General features: G+C 44.8%; 1 protein-coding gene across 1 annotated transcript in view; it reads left to right on the top strand.

The window, feature by feature from the left end:
- Positions 1 to 22,489, top strand: part of LAMC2 (laminin subunit gamma 2) — a 59,157-nt gene that overhangs the window by 24,884 nt on the left and 11,784 nt on the right. Inside the window, exons 3-14 of the mRNA XM_030818776.1 lie at positions 4,460 to 4,595; positions 7,380 to 7,478; positions 9,847 to 9,983; positions 11,108 to 11,230; positions 12,155 to 12,344; positions 14,641 to 14,753; positions 15,716 to 15,934; positions 16,533 to 16,715; positions 17,389 to 17,634; positions 19,971 to 20,113; positions 21,212 to 21,368; positions 21,677 to 21,882. Coding sequence (XP_030674636.1) covers positions 4,460 to 4,595; positions 7,380 to 7,478; positions 9,847 to 9,983; positions 11,108 to 11,230; positions 12,155 to 12,344; positions 14,641 to 14,753; positions 15,716 to 15,934; positions 16,533 to 16,715; positions 17,389 to 17,634; positions 19,971 to 20,113; positions 21,212 to 21,368; positions 21,677 to 21,882 — 1,952 coding nt within the window. The remainder of the gene's footprint in view (positions 1 to 4,459; positions 4,596 to 7,379; positions 7,479 to 9,846; positions 9,984 to 11,107; positions 11,231 to 12,154; positions 12,345 to 14,640; positions 14,754 to 15,715; positions 15,935 to 16,532; positions 16,716 to 17,388; positions 17,635 to 19,970; positions 20,114 to 21,211; positions 21,369 to 21,676; positions 21,883 to 22,489) is intronic.

The following is a 22,489-nucleotide window of genomic DNA, read 5'->3' as shown; positions in this document are numbered from 1 at the left end:
TGTTGCATATTCCATTTCAAATGCAAAATAATATGTCTTACAAAAAATGCTATCATTACATGTATGTCAAACGAAGCCAACGGCATTACTAAATCCCAGAGTAGTCACCAATTTTGGACTTTATATTGATTTCCCATAAATGCAGAAATTAGGCTTATTTTTAGATTATGACTTTGTGGGCTCAGCAACAGGGCTGAGTTATCTTCAGCTCTTCCAACCGCATATTTAAGCCCTGATAACCTTTTGCAGATACTTTGAAATTCACTGTGTGTGCAAGTTTTTTCCTCCCACAACAGCTAAGTTTTTGAGGTCTGTGTGGTATTGGACTTACTCTCTTAATTTTATATTTTTTTACATATCTTTGATGCTGACAGTGTATTATTCAGACTATAACATTTGAGTAATTATTTAAAACATGTTTTTAAATGCAAGTGTATATATTTTTAAAAGGATTCTCAAAAGGATGCAAATTCTCTCAGTTTATATTTTTTGTTTATTTGTTTTTATTGGGTTTGGTGTTGTTTTGAGACAAGATCTCACGCTGTGGCCAAGGCTGGAGTGCAGCGGCTCCATCATGGCAGCCCATCAAACTCCTGGGCTCAAGCAGTCCTCCTGCCTCAGCCTCCTGAGTAGCTGGGACTACTGGTGTGTTCCACCATGCCTGACTAATGTTTTATTTTTTTGTAGAGACAGGGTCTATGTTGCCCAGGCTGGTCTCAAATTCCTGGGCTCAAGCAATCCTCCTGCCTCAGTCTCCCCGAACTGCTGGTATTACAAGCATGAGCCACCATGCTCGGCCTTAAATTTTAAATATTTATCATTTTTTAATACCTTCCTGAGTCTTCAAATGCATGTAGGCTATATCTACATAAAGCATGAATGTGCTTACTGGGACACAAATTTGAAACAGGAAGTTATTCCTCATCTGTTCTTTAAAACCAATTGTTTACAATCCCTAAGTACAGTTCATGATGTGAGAATTGGGGCAGGTGGTTTTTTTGAGTGAGACTTTGAAGAACCAGTGCTATTATTTTGGAAGTTTTGGAACATGAAATAAGTTAGTCATATTCAGAGTTAGAGCCTGAATTACCCTCTTCCCCCACTTTATAAAAATAATTCATTTCTGAAAAACTACTGCAGGGAGAGTTTTCTGAAATGGAAAGTGTAATTAATTTGAATGGAGAAAAAATGTGTTTCTGATCCCCCAAATCAGCATCCATTCATGTTAAAAACAACCAAATTTCATCATGAGGGACTTCTATTTAATGTTACTTATCAGAGCATTATTCAAAAAGGAATTTTCCTTCCTTCTGCCGACCACTCACAGAGCAATGAGCATGAAGTCTCTAAACATCAAACCAAATAGCCTCTCTTCATTCTCATCTTATTTAAAAGTTCTCTTGCCTTAGGCTTTGAAAACCTTCCTTCTCTCCTCCTCCCCTCACCCTCCTTAGACCTCTCCTCCCTGCCTTCCATTGCTCATTGTTTGATTAGACCCTGTCCTGAGGCTTCTCCCTCTCCGATCATCCTCTCTTAATAGATGGGCTTTATCTATGTCCTCACCACTTCCCCTCCTCTCTCTATCTACTTCTGGACTGATCTCACATTTACTATGGCTTCCTATTCATCCTGTGTGCTGAGGGCTCCTAGATCTTCATCTGTAGACTCTGAGTTCCAGATGAACATTTCCACCTTTATATGCCCCTAGAAACTCAAGTTCATATACCCAAAACTAAACTCATTATCTTCTCTTGATGATTCAACCTGAGATCTTGGTCCTCCTCCTGTTTTCCCTGGTTTGGTAAACAGCATCACAGTCCAGCCAGGTGATGGACTCTGGGGACCTGAGTGTCATCAATATGATCCTCTCTCCCTCATCATTCCTAACCCAAGAGTCACCTAAATCTGTTTGCTCTATATCCACAGTGGCTCTCAAAATGCTTCCCTCCTTCTCTTGTCACTCAGACCCCTCTAATCCAGGCCATCATGGCATGGGAGGAGACATGCTGGTCTTGCCTTCTCTAAGCCATCCTGCAGACTGCTCTAGAGTTCTCTTTCTAAGTGCAGGTCTGAACTTGTCACTGCCTGCCTAAACCTCTGAGAGTTCCTATTATGCAGAAATTGATCTGTTATTCTGCTGTGAACTTTTAATTCACTACTAAATAGCGTGAGCTAATACATATAAAGTGCCTAACTCAACATCTAAGGAGATGCTCCAAAAATGTCATTTACTCTATTATCACTGAAGGCTCCTTCAAGCCTTGCAGAGTTGACACGTAGATGTTCATAGACTCAAACTATAAATGTGACTCATTTATTTCACATTCCACATGCTGCATAAAGTCTTCATACAGGCACAGAACTGGTACCTTTATCAATTTGAATTCTACTAGTGAATTACAAGTTCACAGAAAGATAATAAATTTAAAAAACAAACATGTAGAGACTGGTCAATGTTCCCTTGGCTTCATAGACTATGGATAGCCTAATCATTACAGATACTTAAGATATAGGCTGGGCACGGTGGCTCATGCCTATAATCCCAGCACTTTGGGAGGCTGAGGATGGTGGATCATGAGGTCAGGAGTTCGAGACCAGCCTGGCCAACATGGTGAAATCCTGCCTCTACTAAAATACCAAAAATTAGCCAGGTGTGGTGGCGCAGGCCTGTAGTCCCAGCTGCTCAGGAGACTGAGGCAGGGGAATCACTTGAACCAAGGAGGCAGAGGTTGCAGTGAGCCAGGAAAAAAAAAAAATGATATACAGATCATGGCCAGGTGCGGTGGCTCATGCCTGTAATCCCAGCACTTTGAGAGGCCAAGGCAGGCAGATCACCTAAGGTTGGGAGTTCAAGACCAGCCTGGCCAACATGGAGAAACCCTGTCTCTACTAAAAATACAAAATTAGCTGGGCGTGGTGGCGCATGCCTATAATCTCAGCTACTTGGGAGGCTGAGGCAGGAGAATCACTTGAACCCGGAAGGTGGAGATTGCCGAACTGGGCAACAGGAGTGAAACTTCGTCTTTAAAAAAAAAAAAAAAGATATACAGATTATTTTACATTTCCACTGAACTGCAGGGGAATTATAAGGTAGCTGAGGTGTACCTAGCTAGCCTTCCACTTCATCTTTTGGCTTTCTCTCAGCTCCTTCCACAACAGCCCAGCCCTCCTCCTTGGCATACACACATTAGTTGAACAGATTTCTGGGCACCTGCCTTGTGTCAGGCACCATGCTGGGCATTGGGAATACGGCAGGTGACATAAGGTGAGATCATCCTAAGTCAAGTAGGGCTGAGGACTGGGGTAGGGGTGGGATAGGATTTTAGATGCAGGAGTCAGAGAAGATTTCTCTAGAAAAGTAATATTTAATCGAGACCTGAGTGCTGAGAATGTGCCAACTAGGGGAAGTTTGAGGAAAGAGCATTCCAGACCGAGGGAGCAGCAAGTGCAAATATCTTGAGGGAAGCTGCTTAGCACTTTGCCTGAACCAAGAGAGTTGGTTTGCTGGAACCTGGTGAAGGAGGGTAGGAGATGAGGTAAAAGAGGTAGGGTCTTGCAGGCCATGATATGAAGTCGGCATCTTATTCTGCTTAGAGTCGGGGGGCCACCGTAGGACCTAAATATCAAATTACATTTTTAAAGAACATCCTGGCTTCTCTGTGGAGTGTGGAGAGGCAAGGATGGAGGCAGGGAGGAGACTGCGAGGCAGGGCCTGGGTGAGAGAAGATGGAACTGGAGTGGGAGTGAGTGTGGAAGGGCAGGTGGTGAGACCTGGCAGCATCCCACAGTGACACATTTTGTTGCCCTGAGTTTTTCATGAACACTCAATCTGAGAGGATCCATTTGCAACTAGGAGCATATCTGTAAAAAGCAGAATCATAAGACAGGTACAGTCCCCTAGGTAAGGCACACAGGGTACATCTCACTGGGGGGCGTACCACAGGGTACACTCTCCAGCACTCCTGGCAGGTGGATATTTTTGGATAATGGCCCTTTTTATGTTCTTAAAAATCATACCATATGAGCACTGACCCTTAAAAGATGGCTTTGCCTGCCAGGGATAAGAGAGAATGCTACTCACTTTCAGATATGAACTCTCTTCTAGGAGGCCAATGTGCTCATTCACAAATTTTCCTTGAGATCTTAAAGATTTGATGGACTTCTTTCAAAAAGCAGTGAGCTACATGCTAACTACTGTCACAATCAGAGCAGACAGACAAAGACAAATGCTTTTATGAGTAATTTAATTCCTCTCCCTGAGCAAGACATCCTCAGCTGTCAGCACCATCCCCGGTGGGTAGAAGAATACACAGACGATGTGAAATGACTGTTAAAAGCAGCAGATGGTGCTTCTTACTTCCTGTTTACGGAGCACCCATAGGGTGATAGTTGCTTCCAATGCCGCATACATTAAATATTTCCTCTTCTTCTTTCCTTTCCCCTACCTTGTGGGTTTCAGGTTCTCTTAGTGCTCAATGTGACAACTCCGGACGGTGCAGCTGTAAACCAGGTGTGACAGGAGCCAGATGCGACCGATGTCTGCCAGGCTTCCACATGCTCACGGATGCGGGGTGCACCCAAGACCAGAGACTGCTGTGAGTATCTGCATCCCACCATGGCTGTCACTAACTCAGTGATGACAATTATATAAACCTTAGCAAACACTTGTATTTACTGAGCCCCTACCCTGTGCCGAATACTGCTTTGAGAGTACATCATGTGGGCTATCTACTTTAATCCTCACAAAACCCTAAGAGGTTGGGATTATCATTATATGCATTTCGAAGATAAGAAACTTAAACCATATGAGGTTAAGTTGCCTGATGTTACTGGTGAGACTGGACCTAATACTTAAGCTCAGAGTTTTGGGTTCAGAACCCATGTCCTTTTCTCTGGCAATTGCTTCCCTCTAGATGAACTAGAAGGGAGGCAACAAGTCCTTCAAGTAACCTGGGACCCATTTTGGCCCCAGTGAATTTGGGTAGAACTGTTCTGCATAATCTTGATCCCCTTTAGTTTGGAATATCCTGTATCCCTGTTCAAATATTTTTTGGGAGATGAGTATGCATTAAATATCACGTAACCAATCTGTAGAGATGCAAGCTGGCAAGTGTTGGGATGGCTTGGCGGGGGCTTGGCAGTGAAGCATTGGGCATTGGCTAGCAAGGCTCACACAGAGGAGGCGCGTCCCATTGCCCACTTTGCTAGCTCCTTGCTGGGACAGGAGCTGCCCTTCAGCCATACTGCAGTGTCCCAGTTGTCAAGGTCCCAAGTTCTCATACTCTCTTGGCATCTGTTCTGGTCCGGCCTTCCCTGACCCTTTCAGATGGTCTTCAGATATCACCCCTGCCCCACTCCTCCTTCGTAACCCTTTTAAAACATAGCCCTCTGTTAGCTCTGCCTCCCCGCCCCAATTCAGAATGAGATAAAACTTATCAAGGTCCTGCAAGGTCCCCTCCCTCTCCACCCTCAGCCTAGGTGCCTGCTTGGTTTCTCGCCACTTTCCTCCCTGCTCCCTGCACTCCGCAGGGAAGCCACAATAGCCTTCCTTCCTTTCTTCAAAGAGCCAAGTGCATGTGGCCTTGGTGCATCCTGGAGAGCTCTGCCTTCCCCAAAGCTATGCAGTGCCTCCTGCTCCATCCCCACCCCGCTATCTCCTCACAGAGGCCTTCCTGCAGCAGTCCCACCTCTCTGTGTTCTCACTCTGCTGTTTCACTCCATACCTTATTTTCTATTCATGTTTGCCCATTTCTCACACTAAAACGTAAGCCCCCTGTGGTTCTGTCTTGTTTGCTTCTGTGTCCCCATGCCTGGAGTGGGAAGAGGCACCTCGGGGGTGTCCAGTGCATCTGCAGCTGGCCATGTGCCTGCTGCCCTTGCGATCCACACACCCGCCCGGGCACAGGACTCCTATGGAATGGGGACTGTTCCTATTTCTCTTAGCATCCCTGGTTCTGAGCACCCAGTAGACACTGAATACGTGTTTGTCAGATGGTCCAGATAAGCAGCAGAGAAGGAGCTAAGAAGGAAGGAGGCCATGGGAATTCAAAGATAAAGATTGGCAAAGAAATTCCAGCCATAAGCATTGCTAGACTTGGCATGTGACTGGAGGAGGAATGTGAGGGAGAGGGAGGGGTCAAGGGTGCTCCAGGTTTGGGCAGGATTTGGGTGGGGTCATAGGGCAGGCAGAGGAGGAACAGGTCAGTAGAGAAGAGACAATAAACCTGGTTTTTGAGCAATGAGATAAAACACATGATTGGGTGCAAAGTGGGTGACAGAAGCAGGGATGGATGAGATAGAGAGATTGTGCCAGAATTCAGTGAAAGCTCTGATACCTTCATTGAGAAAATCTTGCCACAAACAAACAAACAAAAGTCCATTAAACCCAGCAATCCCAGCAATTCCACTCCTAGGTATACACCCAAGAGAAATGAGAAGGTAGATACCTGCACAAAAACTTGTACACACACATTCATAGCAACATTACTCATAATAGCTGAAAAGTGAAAACAGTAACCAAAAAGAATATATGTATTCCGTCACCAAAAAGAATTTATGTACTGACACATGCTATCACATGGATGAACCTCAAAAGCATCATGCTAAGTGAAAGAAGCCAGTCACGAAAGACCACATATGGTATAATTCCATTTATAGGAAACGTCTAGAATAGGCAAGTCTGGAGAGACAGAAAGTAGACTGGTGGCTGCCGAGGGCTGGAAGTGGGACTGGAGGGAGGAGATGTGGCAGGGTGTGGGACACAACTGCTAAAGGGCACAGGATTTCTTTCCAGAATGATCAAAATGTTCTAAAATTAATATTGATGGTGATGGCTGTACAAATCTGAGAATCAGCTAAGAACCATTGGATTGTACATTTTAAATGGGTGAATTGCATGGCATATGAATTATATCTCAATTGAGGAATTACCAACAGAAAGAACTGAATGGAATAAAATAGCAGGTAGATGGAATTATTTATGATAAAAAGCAGATATCATTGAATTAAACAATAGGGAAACAAATGATAATTTAAAAAATATATATAAACTGAGCCAAACAGTCAACCAAAGTAAACTAAACAATTGAGTGATGAACTTGGTTTACATTCTGGCACAAACCCCTGCTCTCTTTAGGAGTGGCAGACAGTTCTCGGCCCAGCTGCCACCCACCAAGTACACTCTGAGCAGCACTGGTGTAGGCAAGTGAGTCCTCAAGTATGTGAGAGAGGTCCGCGCAGGCGAGGATGGCTAGGAGAAGCCTCATCCAAGAAGGACTTGCTCAGCTTCGTGATGTTTGCTCATGGGCAGTTGATTTTTATGTGCATAGTTGTGAAGCATTTGGAAGCATGTCCCTAATTTTCTTTTTCTTCTTTCCCAGAGACTCCAAGTGTGACTGTGACCCAGCTGGCATCGCAGGGCCCTGTGACGCGGGCCGCTGTGTCTGCAAGCCAGCTGTCGCTGGAGAACGCTGTGATAGGTCTGTGTGAACTGTGGCCCTACAAACAGCAGAGAGAGTCCCTTGCCAACCAGCATGAGAATTAATCCTCTGAGTGTAATTATGGAAAAGGGATACTTGACAAATGTTGATGACCTTCTTCCTGCTCTCTGTCCTCAAAAACTAAGGTTTTACAACAACAACAAAACAAACACACACACACACACACACACACACACACACACACACACACACACACCGAGCGTCCAAATCTCACTGGACTCCATACTCTGCTCTGGGCCCCTTCTCTTTGTTTTGACTTTGGGAGAGGCACAAGGCCCCAGAGATTCTCCCCACCAGCTGGCTCCGAATCCCAGGTGCTCTGTATGAGGCAGTAATTCATAGTGAGATCCTGGGACTCAGGCTGGTTGCAGGAAAGGCCTGGCCTAATTAAACATGCTGCGAAAATTCTTGTAAGAGGGCCTATCACAGCATATGGCCATATATAACCATCGTGTATAGAAAAGGCACTGCCCTGGGGATAAGATGGCAGTTACATGCACACACACGAATGGGCGTGGGGCTAGGAGGAGGTAAGAGCCCTTTGGGCCAAGCCACACTGGAGGAGGTGGAGCAGTGAGGCGCCATCCCCACAAGCTGCCGGTGCAGGATGTGCCTTAAGTACAACTGCGCTCAGGCTTTAAACTCTTCCCTCCCAGAGGCTGTTGAGCAGAGGGCTGTGAGGCTGGCGTCAGAAGCAAAGGCTTCCTCCTCATTTCCTTAAAAGTAAGAAAGCAGTTCTTTGGCACCCTGCCAGTCACTTGTACCTGCACAGAGGAAATGTCAAATACACTCCTAGCTTGTGTTTTCAGGGGTTCCTGGCTGCTGAGGTGAAGGCAGGGACATAAAGCTTAAGTGTTAAAAGGGAAGTCACTTGTCGAAAGCCTTTTTCATTTCAAAATAAAAGACAGAAATAGAATGCCACATAAAAGAAATGTTATCACCACCAATGGTAAGAAATAGACGTCTGCTAAAACTGCATCCCAGTAACAGTGCCCCCCTCCTCCCTAGAAGTGACCTCTATTCTGACTTTTATGGTAATCGCTTTGTTTGCTTCGTAATTTATGACCCCAGTGTGTTCCTAAACACAATCATTTAGTTTTGCCTAATTCCCTTCCTTTCCCTTCTTTTTTCTTCCCTCCCCACTCCTCCCCTCCCATCCTTCCTTGTTTTTTTAAGCTCTTTTAATCGGCAGGTTTCTTCTCCATAGAAACCATAATAATTCTTTTAACTCTTGCTCTTAGAGAAAAAACAAAGCTTATTTAGTTACAACTGTTCTCTGAAGCACCTGCTCTTCACAGCTACCCTGCTTTTCTGTGATACCGTACTCAGAACATTCCCCCCAACATGTGGTGCAGTGGCCTAGACTACATGATTTGGAGACAGATGTACATGAGTTTCAATCTTGCCTCAGCCACTTACCTGCTATATGTCAAGAGTTTCTTAACCTCTTGGCCTTAGTCTCCTCATCTAAGAAAACTGGAAATAGCAATTCCTCATAGGGTTGGAGGGAGGTTAAATGAGACAGTACACACAATATGCCTGGCACAACATAAGTGCTAAATAAATGATCATTGAAACTATCGTTATTTCACATTATTTCATGTGGAAGGATGTAGTTAACTTGAGCAGAGGAGAAACAAGTCCTCCCCAGCTTCCCCTGCCCTCTTCTCTGTGACTCCAGCATCGAAGACTCGCCTGTTAGTCATGGTTCTTATAGAAGCCACTGGAGGGATTGAGCTGGGAGCAGAGGTGGAATGCAAGCCTATACCTGGCTTTTGGAGAGTGTCTTAGCCATCCTTTTTCTTTGTCATATCCTCACCTGCCCTTTTCCCCAGTGAGCCAGAGCCCAGGTACAAGAGTCAGAGATGGGGATCAACACCTAAGTGGTCTTGGGGAGGGGGTCAATACAGCTGAGTGGTGCTGAGGCAGGAGCCTCACCTTTCCTGGTTCCCACCTCCCAGTCTTTGTCCCCATTAAACAGTAGCTCCGGGACAGGGCAGCATTGCATAGCCCTGCCCACACCCATTCTGCTCATCTGACCACCACTCAATTTCCTGCCAAGGATTGGCCAACTACTCAGATGCCAGACCACCAAGACGAATGTGGCTCTGTTCTACAAAGGAACAGAAAGTGAATGTTTCTTATGCTGTCTCATTTAAGGGGGTCGTGATTGTCCATCTGGTGGTCTGCGGGTGGGGGTGGTATGTGAAATCTGGTATTTCCCTCCTCTGAAAATTAATAGGGCCAAATGGAAGAGAAGGTAGAGAGAGGCTGACTCATTCATCATATTCTTTCTATAGAATAAAAAATAACCTATAATATCCTGATTTCTACAATGCCACTGCAGGTGTCGATCAGGTTACTATAATCTGGATGCGGGGAACCCTGAAGGCTGTACCCAGTGTTTCTGCTATGGGCATTCAGCCAGCTGCCGCAGCTCTGCAGACTACAGTGTCCATAAGATCACCTCTACCTTTCATCAAGGTAAAGGCTTCTATTTCCCAGGTTTTAGTTATTTAATGTTGTACAGGGCTTTGTGCTTGCAGACAACCACCTCCGCATTCACAGGATGGATTCTCTTTAGCAATTCTCTTATAGTATTTAATGTACATTATTTTGTCAGGGCATTCAGGCATACCCTGATGTCTTGAAAAAGTCATAGGCTGAAAATAGTTCACTCATACCAGTGAACATAACTTAAAAGAATAACTAAAAAAGAGACTAGATTTTTATTTCCCTGAATTTTCCATCCCCATCTATTTCAAAACCACAAAGGAACCATTCATTTGGTTTGGAGAGTGTATAAGAGTCTTCCTGGAATCCACGTTCACTAATAATGCTGTTTTCACATATAATAAATGAGCTGATTTATGTGAAATTAGTTCCCAAGCTACAGAACACTATAAAAATATTGGAAATTGATATTATTTCAACACTAAGTCTGAGTTTCCCTTTGAAAAGACTGGACCCGGGCCAAGCGTGGTGGCTCACGCCTGTAATCCCAGCACTTTGGGAGGCTGAGACAGGTGGATCACGAGGTCAGGAGATCGAGACCATCCTGGCTAACACGGTGAAACCCCGTCCCTACTAAAAATACAAAAGAATTAGCTGGGTGTGGTGGTAGGCCCCTGCAGTCCCAGCTACTCGTGAGGCTGAGGCAGGAGAATGGCGTGAACCCAGGAGGCAGAGCTTGCAGTGAGCCGAGATCGTGCCACTGCACTCCGGCCTGGGTGACAGAGCGAGACTCCGTCTTAAAAAAAAAAAAAAAAAAAAGAAAAGACTGGACCCTCTCACTTCATAAGGTGAGAGCTTGTTTATATAAATACAAAAAAAATGCAAATTATAGGCAGAAGAAAACCTACTATCTTATCACGAGTCAGACTCAAAGATGAGAAATCATAGCAGCTGCGGGGTGGGAGCAGCTGAAGTTGAGAGCCACATAGAGAGATACATGGAGAATTTTAAGGACCATTTACAAATGTGGAAATATTGAGAAAACCTCACTTGCTACTCACCACTAGGACTTGTTGGCAAGCAAATCTTTCCTTGTTTAACTTAATAGATAATGAGGGCTTGTCCAATGCAGACTGATTATGTTTGTGTTCCAGATGTTGATGGCTGGAAGGCTGTCCAACGAAATGGGTCTCCTGCAAAGCTCCAATGGTCACAGCGCCATCAAGATGTGTTTAGCTCAGCCCGACGACTAGACCCTGTCTATTTTGTGGCTCCTGGTATGTGAGGAATAATTTCTCCTATAGAAGCCAGCTTATAGGACTAGGAAGTCAGGATAGAGAAATTGAGTTAGAAATTGTGGAAACCATATAACTTTGCATTCAGGGTAGCAGCATCTCCAGGTAGTGCAAACCCAGAAGAGAGTTGGGGGCTAAGCCTGATTTGAGAGTCATTAAGAAATGGCCCAACAGAGCAGAATGGGGTGTCCCAGAGGTCAGACCCTGGTTGAGCTACCTCCTTTAATCAAATGGGAAGTTTCTACGTTTACCACCAAGGCAAGAAATCAAGGACTGTGGCCAAACCTATGGGTCTATTGAGAAGCAAGTGGAAAGCAAAAACAAAGCATTTCTTAAAACTTCAGATGCCTGTAAGTTAAAAAAAACAAAAATCAATCAGTGGTACATGCCTTGGTGGAAAAGCACTGGCTAGAATTCCGATCCCAGTTCATTTCCTTAGCTCATATGTGATTCTTGGGCAAGTTGTTCTCTTAACTTCTCTGAACTTCAGTTTTCTCTACTGTTAAATGGGAATACTAATGCCTGCCTCCCAGAATTATTGCCAGCAAATGTGATGATATTTGTGAAGGCATTCTGTCAACTAAAGCATTATGTAACAAGTTGTGCTATGCTGATAGGCCTGGGATTTTTACAAAACAGTCTGTCATAAGGGCCACATCATGAATCATCTAATAGATGGAATTGTCTTATAACAAGGCCCTCTTATCATTTCACTAACTAACCCTCCTTCATAGCCCAAAGTGTCATAGCCATGTCCAGTACCAGGTCCTGACTCTCCTAGCAAGGAGTTTTGGGGCAGCATGACACAGGACTTCAACAGAAATTGCTGACACCAGTGCAAACTTACATGTGTTTGCCTCTCCAGTTTCACAACTGATCTCAATCTTTTACAACTCTGTTTCACAGCCAAATTTCTTGGGAATCAACAGGTGAGCTATGGGCAAAGCCTGTCCTTTGACTACCGTGTGGACAGAGGAGGCAGACACCCATCTGCCCATGATGTGATCCTGGAAGGTGCTGGTCTACGGATCACAGCTCCCTTGATGCCACTTGGCAAGACACTGCCTTGTGGGCTCACCAAGACTTACACATTCAGGTAAAAAGACAGACCACGAGTAGGTCAATTAGAGCAAACTATGATTGAAGTTCAAGTCCATTCTTTATTCATTCAATCATCATTCATTTGTTCAACAAGCCTTTCCGAGCACCTTTTACGTACCATGAAGGTTGCTATGTGCTGAGAAAGGACATGATTCCTTCCCTCAAGCAGCTGACAGGCTAATAGGAGAGAAAAATGAATAGATAATTACAGTGCAGTTTGTCAAGGGACAGAAATAGGCAAGGTGGACACAGAAGTTCTGAGCACATAAAGGAGGCATGACTGACCCACACTGGAATGATGAAGGAAAGCTTCCCAGGACCACATGACAAATGTGAAAGGCAGCCCTCTAAGGAAAGAGAAGGGAGGAAAGGTTAACGAGGCAGAGGAAATGCAATGCTTGAAGAAGGTTTGTGCATTTAGAAAATTCCAAGTGGTTGAGCATGAGTGAAGCATGAAGTCGGCGAGAGGAGTGCAGTGAGAAGTGAGGTAGGAGAAAGAGGTGGGAGTGACTTTATGGATGGCTTTGTGTGTGTCTACAGGGATTGCACGGTATCCTGTAGAATAGGGATTCTGCATGGTGTTTGCAGAGAGGTTGGGGAAGGGAGCTGTGCCTAATAAGTGCTCAGTACTGCACTGGAGGCTGGGAAATAAAGATGGAACATGGTCTTTGCCTTCCAAGAGCTCATGGTCTAGTACGATGTATAACATGTTAAAAAGCAAGCATAATACAGTAGGATAATTGCTTTAGGGGTGGTGCATGTTCACGGGGTCTTGGAAAGTGCCTGATTCTCCCTGGAGGAGTCAGGGAAACCTTCAGGAGGAGGCAATGTGTGGGCTAAGAATGGAAAGGTCCACAGGGCTTTTCCAGGGAGAAAAGTCAGAGAAGGGCAACCTTAACATGTGAATATATGTGGGGATGCAGAAAGGCATAATATAGGGGAGAACTGGCAAGCAATATTTATGGCTGGAATACAGCATGCATGGGGAAGATGGGTAGATACATTTGCAAAGGTTGGAAAAGGACCCATCATGTTGGGCCTTGTATGTCATGTCAAGGAGCTTAGATCTTGTCCATGCTGGAAAGATGATGCAGAGCCATTGAGAGATTGTTAAGTCGAGAAGTGTGGTCGTCAGGTGTGAAGGCTAGGTGCAAATACAGGCACCATATGGATGATAGTTTGGGTAGGGCCCTTAACCGGACCATCAGAACACATTCAGAGTGGCTCAATTGAGAGTGGTTAGGGGCCTAACCCAAGGCAGGGGTAATGGCAATAGCGAAAAGAAGACCCACAGAACACAAACAAAGAATTGATCAAATATCCGAGTATACGTGTTCTAATGATACACACACACACACACACACACACACACACACACACACACAGCTCTTCTGCCTGGAATACTCATTCCCACCTTCCAGGCTTTGTGAACTTACTCTTTGAGATTCAGCTTGCATGTTCTTCCTTTGTATCAGCCTTCTCAGAATCCCAGCTAAAGTTACAGTCACTTTGTGTTTCCATGGTACTCTGCATGCATTTGTTATAGCATTCATGGCATTGTATTATAACTGTGTGTCTACCCACCGGACTCCCCTGGCTGGATGTGATCACCTCTCCCTGTTGTCTTTGTGTCCTCCAGCCTGACATAGCTTTTAGCCCAAACCAAGTGCACAGTCAACTTTTATTTAACAAATCAGTGAATGAAACAAAGGTGGGGTAGGGTTGTTCCTGGATGAGATACTTCAGTAAAAAACAAAACAAAATTTAGAAGAACAGCACAAGGGCTGGTGATATGTTGCGGTGAGCCACAATGATGCCAAATTAAAAAGTATTAAGTGTGGACAGTGTAAAAGTGGAAACTGATTTTTGATAAAAGTAAGTAAAATGTGCTCAGATAACAAAGAAATGATTTAAAAAAAAAATGAATAGTAGCTCTTGAGAATCAGAACTTCTGGAACGTGGAGATGTTCCTAATACTAGCTTATGGGTGGCCAAGAATAGAAAGTGGTGTCTGAGAACTTGCAATCATCACGGCTTCAGGTGATGTCACCCCTGGATCTCGACTTCCCACACTGGGATGCCCTCCATCACTTCCTCTGGGGTTTGTCCTCCCCATGGAGTGAGGAAGGTCCAAGTACATGCCTATGAAAAGGTGGCTCTCAGTCCTGTGCCCCCTTCTAAGCAGGACTGGGAAGGGGCTTAGCTGTTCCCGTATCCTCAGGCATAATTTATAACAGGTAGGTGTGTGGTAAGAATTGGATTTTTAAAGCTTTTGATTTTAAATTATGCAGGTTAAATGAGCATCCAAGCAGTAATTGGAGCCCCCAGCTGAGTTACTTTGAGTATCGAAGGTTACTGCGGAATCTCACAGCCCTCCGCATCCGAGCTACATATGGAGAATACAGTAAGTGGCTACGAGAAATTATTCTCTCTTCTTAGGTGTTAGTTTAATTTGATTCAGCTCTCTAAGGTGGCGGCAGTCTCCAAACAAGTAGATAAGTTACTTGATGATCCTGACTTAGAATCATTGACTCAATCTGAATTTTTATATTCTAGAAGCTTTTTTAGAAGAAATGTTTCTCTAAAAAGATGTCAGCACCCAGCACCAATGAAGAGTAAATGACACTATCTTGCTAAAAGGGCCACTGAATTTTTATTAAAGATGATTATCTGAGAAAGATAATCTACAATAAATGGACACATTTCCTTAGCTAGGAAATGGCACCTACAACACAGTCTTATTTATTCCTTGAGCAGCTTTTCCTTTGGAGATTATACTCCATGCTACCCTGTTTGAGTCATCATGTATTCTATTAATTCCTTTTTTTTTTTTTTTTTGAATTTCACATGCTGGGTCCTCCTAATCCCAACCAGAATTATTTAACAAGAGTTCCTTAAGCTTTTCTGCACTCACTCACGTAAAAAGGAAGCGTGGCTAGCATGCACCATTTCCATGTCACTGATGCAGCAAATAAAGTTGGAAGCAGAAGGTGACTCTTACTGTTTGCCAGGTAGATTATAATATATGCATTATCTAATTTAATTTTCGCAACAGACATAGGAGATAAATACCACCATTACTTCTTGTCTATAGTTGGCGAAGCACAGTCATGGAGAGGCTAAGTGACTTGCCCAATTTACACAGCTAGTGAGGGTGGATTCAGAATTTAAGCCCTGGGTTTTCTGACCCCAGAGCCTGTGTGCTCGGTCACAGTGGGAGACTGCTATACCTCTCTACATGGCATGATGTATGAACACCACCTGTCTTTGTTAGGGAGTTAAGAAAAATAAAATCCCAAGAGAGATCTGACTTGGGATCTTTAGACTGTACCACTTGCAACTTCTAACCTGTTCTCTCAATTGCAGGTACTGGGTACATTGACAATGTGACCCTGATTTCAGCCCGTCCTGTCTCTGGAGCCCCAGCACCCTGGGTTGAACAGTGTATATGTCCTGTTGGGTACAAGGGGCAATTCTGCCAGGATTGTGCTTCTGGCTACAAGAGAGATTCAGCGAGACTGGGGCCTTTTGGCACCTGTATTCCTTGTAACTGTCAAGGGGGAGGGGCCTGTGATCCAGACACAGGTGAGTGAAACGACACCTGGACCAGGTGGCTGGGGTGTCGTGTGGAAGAGAGAGAGCTGTGTAAGAAAGACCATGGCTGAACTCACATCAGAGGTGGGAAAGGATTAAAGAGAGCTGAGCTGGAGTCAGGGAAGATGGCCATGGTGCCTTATTACACTCAATCCTATTCATTGTGGAAATGCCACAAGGTTGTGAGAAAGGTGCCTGGTTACAGGAAATGGTTGTCATGGTTCAGTGCTGGGTGGAAGAGTTGGTGTCGAGTTGCAAGAATTGTGTGGGGAGATCAAAGACAAGTCCAGGTCTAAATGAATGTGCCGACAAATGGTGTCAGGCCACAGAGAACATGGGGAACAGTGTTAAGTTATGGATAGTAAAAGAAGTGAGCATCTACTTTGCATAGGGGAGTGAGGGTGAGATTCAGGGTCTTGGCCGTGTTTAGATTTGGTTCTATGGGAGGGGTGAATGCCAGTGCTCAGGCACTTTGGGGAAGGCGTCAGAAAGGAAGGCTTTGACATTCTACATTCTGATTCATGTTGAAGGAAATGTATTGTCTGACCCTGCTCACTTCTCTGCCCCTCCACTCTTCTCCTACCCCCAGGAGATTGTTATTCAGGGGATGAGAATCCTGACATTGAGTGTGCTGACTGCCCAATTGGTTTCTACAACGATCCACACGATCCCCGCAGCTGCAAGCCATGTCCCTGTCATAACGGGTTCAGCTGCTCAGTGATGCCGGAGACGGAGGAGGTGGTGTGCAATAACTGCCCTCCTGGGGTCACCGGTAAGGCCACGGGTCTGCTCTGCCACCTGCCTCTTCTTGTCCTGATGCCATGAATGTGTGCAAATAGCTTCCATTCCGAAATTTCTAGGAAATTATAATGACTTAGGGTTCACCTAAATGTGCTCACTCTAAAGATAATATCTTAAAGATAAGATATTGCGATGCCCAAGAGGTGAAGTGGATTAAGCAAGAGCAGAGTGCAATTATGGGAGAAAACACCTAAAGCTGTTTTGAGAGATTTGTCATTAGAAGATGATATTTTCAGGCCAAGCACATGGTTTGTTTCTTAATGAACTAAGATAAAGAGGGAAAACTTAGTGACCTCTTAAATGTCACATCCTTCTGCTAGTCAGTCTGAAAGAAGAATGGATTCTTCAGCAGCAGTTTTGGGGGTATTGCTCAAAACCTTAATACTTCTGTGGAGCTGCCTGCTTTTTCCCAGCCAGCTAGTTAAGCCTCCTAGTGGCGCTGCTGTGTTCTGCAACCTGCGGCGGGCATGGAGAGAGAGGGCCAGCCCTGCCTTGCTGCCTGCTCCTGAGGGCTTTGTTCTGGGGTCCCTAGGGAAGCACATTTCTCTGGCTCTTCTAGAGGGTGACTCACAACTTTAGGCCTCCGCGTCTGGTCTTCCTCCCGATGGATGTCGACCTAGGCTTGGTCATTTGTTCCTTCCCAGGTGCCCGCTGTGAGCTCTGTGCTGATGGCTACTTTGGGGACCCCTTTGGTGAACATGGCCCAGTGAGGCCTTGTCAGCCCTGTCAATGCAACAACAATGTGGACCCCAGTGCCTCTGGGAACTGTGACCGGCTGACAGGCAGGTGTTTGAAGTGTATCCACAACACAGCCGGCATCTACTGTGACCAGTGCAAAGCAGGCTACTTCGGGGACCCGTTGGCTCCCAACCCAGCAGACAAGTGTCGAGGTAGGACTCCACCCCAGGCAGGCTGTGTCTGTGTGCCTGTGTATGTATGCGCTTGCTTGCCATCTAAGCAGGGGCAATGGCAGTTCATATCGTGATGTTACTTTGGTTCTCTGACCAAACTGGCCTGTGAGCACCCTGGGCCTTTCTTCCTCTGTCAAAGGCCTTAAGACAGGTTTACCCTGTAGCCAGGCTCTGGAAGACAGAGCTAGGTTAAAGCTGGGTGGGAGAAGTGAAAAAGGTCAGGTTTACATTCCTACACGGAAGAGGATATAACACGGGGCCACATCCTATGCCCAATCCCAAGGCAGGGAGGCAGGAAAGTGGCTGCCAAACCTGTTGTAGGAGAGTAATAAATGATTCGAGAGTAAGCCTGAGCAAACTCAAGTGGGAAGGGGAGTGGGCTGTAAAGAAGTTTAAGAGACTCTCTCAGGAAGTCAGCATAATTGATGTGTAGAAAGAACAGTCGAAAGTTCTCCTAACAAGACAACTTCAAAGCAGCAGCTATAGTGGAGCATTCCTGAGACCTGCTGCAGATCAAAGCATGAATGTGCAGACTGGTCCTCTTGCCCAGCTCTTCTTTCAAATCTTTGCACATGTTATATTCCAGAGGCAAGTTCAGTTCTAGAGGAGCTGGCCTGCCCCACAGACTCACCCCTCAGTCCCAGGCTGACCTTAGTGCCCAGAACTCAGGAGTTTGTTTACCCTAACTTTATTTATAAAGTCCAGAATGGGGCCGGGAATGGTGGCTCACATCTGCAGTCCCAGCACTTTGGGAAGCTGAGGCGTGTGGATCACCTGAGGTTGTGAGTTCAAGACCAGCCTGGCCAATATGGTGAAACCCCATCTCTACTAAAAATACAAATATTAGCTGGACGTGGTGGTGGGTGCCTGTAATCCCAGCTACTCAGGAGGCTGAGGCACAAGAAGCTCTTGAACCCAGGAGGCAGAGGTTGCAGTGAGCCGAGATCATGTCACTGCACTCCAGCCTGGGCAACAGCGCAAGACTCCGTCTCAAAAAAAAAAAAAGTCCAGAGCTACTCTGGACACCCAGGTTGGAAGACTCTTGGTTCCTCATGAAGACCCAGAGGTTTGCATGGAGCTCACAGCCTCCCACTTGCACCTGAGTCTCCACCTTGAAGTGCTTGAGGACCTCTGCAACCTGAGGCTTCTACTTAGTGGTACAAATCCCTTCGGGAATTCTAGGCCAGACCAGCCCGGACCCCAACCTCTGGGTTAGCTGTGATGTGCTAGAAAGCATCTTATGAGAGGAAAAGCCCATATGACACCAACAGGACTGAGTTCAAGTCCAGTTTTGTAACATACCTATTATATTATGCTAATTATGCCAATTAATCCCTCTGAGCCTCAGTTTCCTCATATGTGTGATTAATATTTAACTCAAAGTGGTGGATACAAGAAAGCACACTATAAACACTATAATTCTAGTTATATATTCTAACTATATTCTGTCTTTAGTTTTAGCCGTAATTCTAGGTTACTAACAGAAATTTCACGGGCTTTACACCACACATTTCTTCACTCAACTATCCTTTATCAAGCACATACCATGTACCCAGTGTGGACCTAGATACTGAGGCCATAATGGTGAATAAGTCATCCCAACTCTCGAAGAGTCTGTATGATAATAAGGAAGATAGACAAATATGTATGCAAATAATGATAACATACTTAGATATGTAATCAGCATTTTGTGAGCACTGAAGATAGAACAACTCAGAGAATCACTGTAAGCATCAGAGAAGTGTCTCACCCACTGTCATATCCTTAACTCCTATAACAGAACCTGGCTTAATCAACTTGATTGAATGAGTAAAGGTATTGCTTTCTTAACTGTATTTCCTACACCAAAGGCCGCAGAACAGAGGAAAGAACATTGGCTCTTCCTGAGCTCTCATTGTAGCTTGCCATTTACTTGCCATGTAACCTCAGGCAAATTAGTCAACTTTCCTGAGCTCACATCCCTCATCTGCAAAATAGAGGGGGATGTCTACATCTGGCATGTAATGGGCCCAGAAGAAATGTTATTCACCTTGAAAGCAAAGCCAGAGTGCCCGCAGAATATCTAACAGGCTTTTAGTTTAACCAGGGGAGGAAAATGAGTGCTGCCAGAAAGGCTGTAATCTCCCTGCATCCACACACACCAGGCAAACCTGCCACATGGTTCCTAAGACCTATCTGTATTAAGAAGGTGCATAGAGGTATAGAAGGATTCTCTGCTGTTGGAGGCTTGATCTCCTTCCTTGTATCTTTGCTCTACCTCCAGTTTCTAGACTAGTTTGATGTGAATGCTCCATTTGTCTGTCTTTTGTCTCTAGCTTGCAACTGTAACCCCATGGGCTCAGAGCCTGCAGAATGTCGAAGTGATGGCACCTGTGTTTGCAAGCCAGGATTTGGTGGCCCCAACTGTGAGCATGGAGCATTCAGCTGTCCAGCTTGCTATAATCAAGTGAAGATTCAGGTATGCATTCTTCCCCTTACCACCCCCAACCCCACAGAATCAAATCCTTAAGTGTCCACTGGGTGGTTCTGTCACAGATCTAGGACCCTCCTAGTCTCCTGAGGATGGGAGTAGTGATTACTATTTCTTTCTTTAAAAATTGCTGTATTAAAAAAATTCTGTATAATGGTAATACTTCAGGTTTATGTTCTTATATATACCATTTTCTAAACCTCTTTTGCAGATACTGTTTCATTTGGTACTCATGATAACTTAGTTGAGTAGGGTATTGAATTGAAAGGAAAAGTATTCTGACCTCAGTTTTCACTGGTCAAATAAAGTCTCAAAATACTTGAAATTTTTCAAAGTGATATGGGTAGGCGGAACTGGGAATCCCACCCATGTCCCCTAACTTAGTTCAGGGCTCTTCCCACTATATTTCACTTTCCAGCTCAATTTTTTTTCAACAGATGTCTTTGTAAAACAAATGAAGAAAAACATAAACATAAAAGATATCAAGAGTCCAGAAAGTGTCAAGACTTCCCAAACAGGAATGGCCTCCAGAAATTTCTCATTTGAATTCCAGAGAAGAATGAACTTGATGTTCTTGTTCATTATTAACTATTTTTCTTCCTGGAGTGAGGATTGGGGAAGACAAAGGCCCAAACAGAACTTCAAATGTAGAGCAAACTCAACTTGTTTTTTAAACTGATCTGTTTAACAACCCTTTTACGCACTTCCTTTGTGTCAGGCACTGTTCTCTTGTCTCTAGCTTGCAACTGCTTTCACTTTACAAATATTAACTGCATAGTAAAGCGTGACCTTTACAGATGTTAACCCAGTAGTCCAAGTAATAACTTTAGGAGACACTATTCTTATTTTCATTATCTTAATTTTATAGATAAAGAAAGTGACTTGCCCAAGATCATACAGCTAGTGAGTAGTGAGGCCAGGATTCAAACTCAAGGACTGTCTAGGCTCCAGGGTCTAAAATTTTAACCACCATGACATGCTAAGCAATTCTGGACTTTTAGTATTATCCCTCTGGTACCTGGTATTGGATGATCCCTTGGGTACATGGTCTCCACCCTCGTTCTGATCTTTCCTTTGTGGTTTCAGATGGATCAGTTTATGCAGCAGCTTCAGAGAACGGAGGCCCTGATTTCAAAAACTCAGGGTGGTGATGGAGCAGTACCTGATACAGAGCTGGAAGGCAGGATGCAGCAGGCTGAGCAGGCCCTTCAGGACATTCTGAGAGACGCCCAGGTTTCAGAAGGTGATGAAGGCCAACTTCCCTTCAGACAGAAGAGAATTCATAGTCCTAGAAGGAATGGCTACGTTAGGTCATAGAATCTTCTATGGATATCAGTTCAGCAGTTATCTCCAGCCAGCCCTTGCAGAAGTGGAAGGACTGTCTGTGACATTCCCCCTGGGACCTGAATGATGATGATAAAAGAATGGTTGGATGCATTTCTCTATTGGGTTTTTGTCATTTGGCCATAAGCCAGTCAACCCTCCGTTATGTTTGCTAACTCTATGCTGACCCAGAAAGTGCTCATGCTCCCTTTCCTTCTTTGCATTCAGGTGCTAGCAGATCCCTTGGTCTCCAGTTGGCCAAGGTGAGGAGCCAAGAGAAGAGCTACCGGAGCCGCCTGGATGACCTCAAGATGACTGTGGAAAGAGTTCGGGCTCTGGGAAGTCAGTACCAGAACCGAGTTCGGGATACTCACAGGCTCATCACTCAGATGCAGCTGAGCCTGGCAGAAAGTGAAGCTTCCTTGGGAAACACTGTAGGTTTTTGCTGGGCTAGGGTTTTGAGAATTACTGCTGTGTTGGGAGATCTACTTGTAGATCTCAACGACTCACTTTCTGTCTCTCAGTGGCTCACTTTCTGCTTTTGATCTACGTGACGGGTGGTTGGACTTCTTTTCCTTGCAATAGTCACATCTATTTATGTCTTTGGCCTTCTGAAGTTTCCTATTTTACTGCATTATGTTCTTCTCCCTAGTTCATTTATTTCTAACTACATCCTCATCTTGGCCCTGCCTCACCTCCCTTCTGCCTATCTCCTAGCTTGTTAGCTCCCAGAGGGCAGGATTTACTTTAGTTCATATTTACTTTCTCAGCCTACAACATAGTGTATAGCTGTGGTAAATGTCTGGTGCACGAATGAATGGATGAATGAATGAATGAAAAGGGAAGGAAGGAAAGAAGGAAAGAAGGAGGGAGGAAGGGACAGAGGGAAAGAAGAACAAAGGAAGAGAGTAGGGAACAAAGGAAGAGAGTAGGGAAGGAAGGAAGGAAGGATGGAAGGAAGGAAGGAAGGAAGGAAGGAAGGAAGGAAGGAAGACATGGTTTCGAAAATGGGAAAAAAATGCTGCCAGTATGATTTTCTTG

The sequence above is a fragment of the Nomascus leucogenys genome, chromosome 9, assembly GCF_006542625.1.
Source record: "Nomascus leucogenys isolate Asia chromosome 9, Asia_NLE_v1, whole genome shotgun sequence".
NCBI lineage: Eukaryota > Metazoa > Chordata > Mammalia > Primates > Hylobatidae > Nomascus > Nomascus leucogenys.
This window is presented reverse-complemented; position numbering and strand designations above follow the sequence as displayed.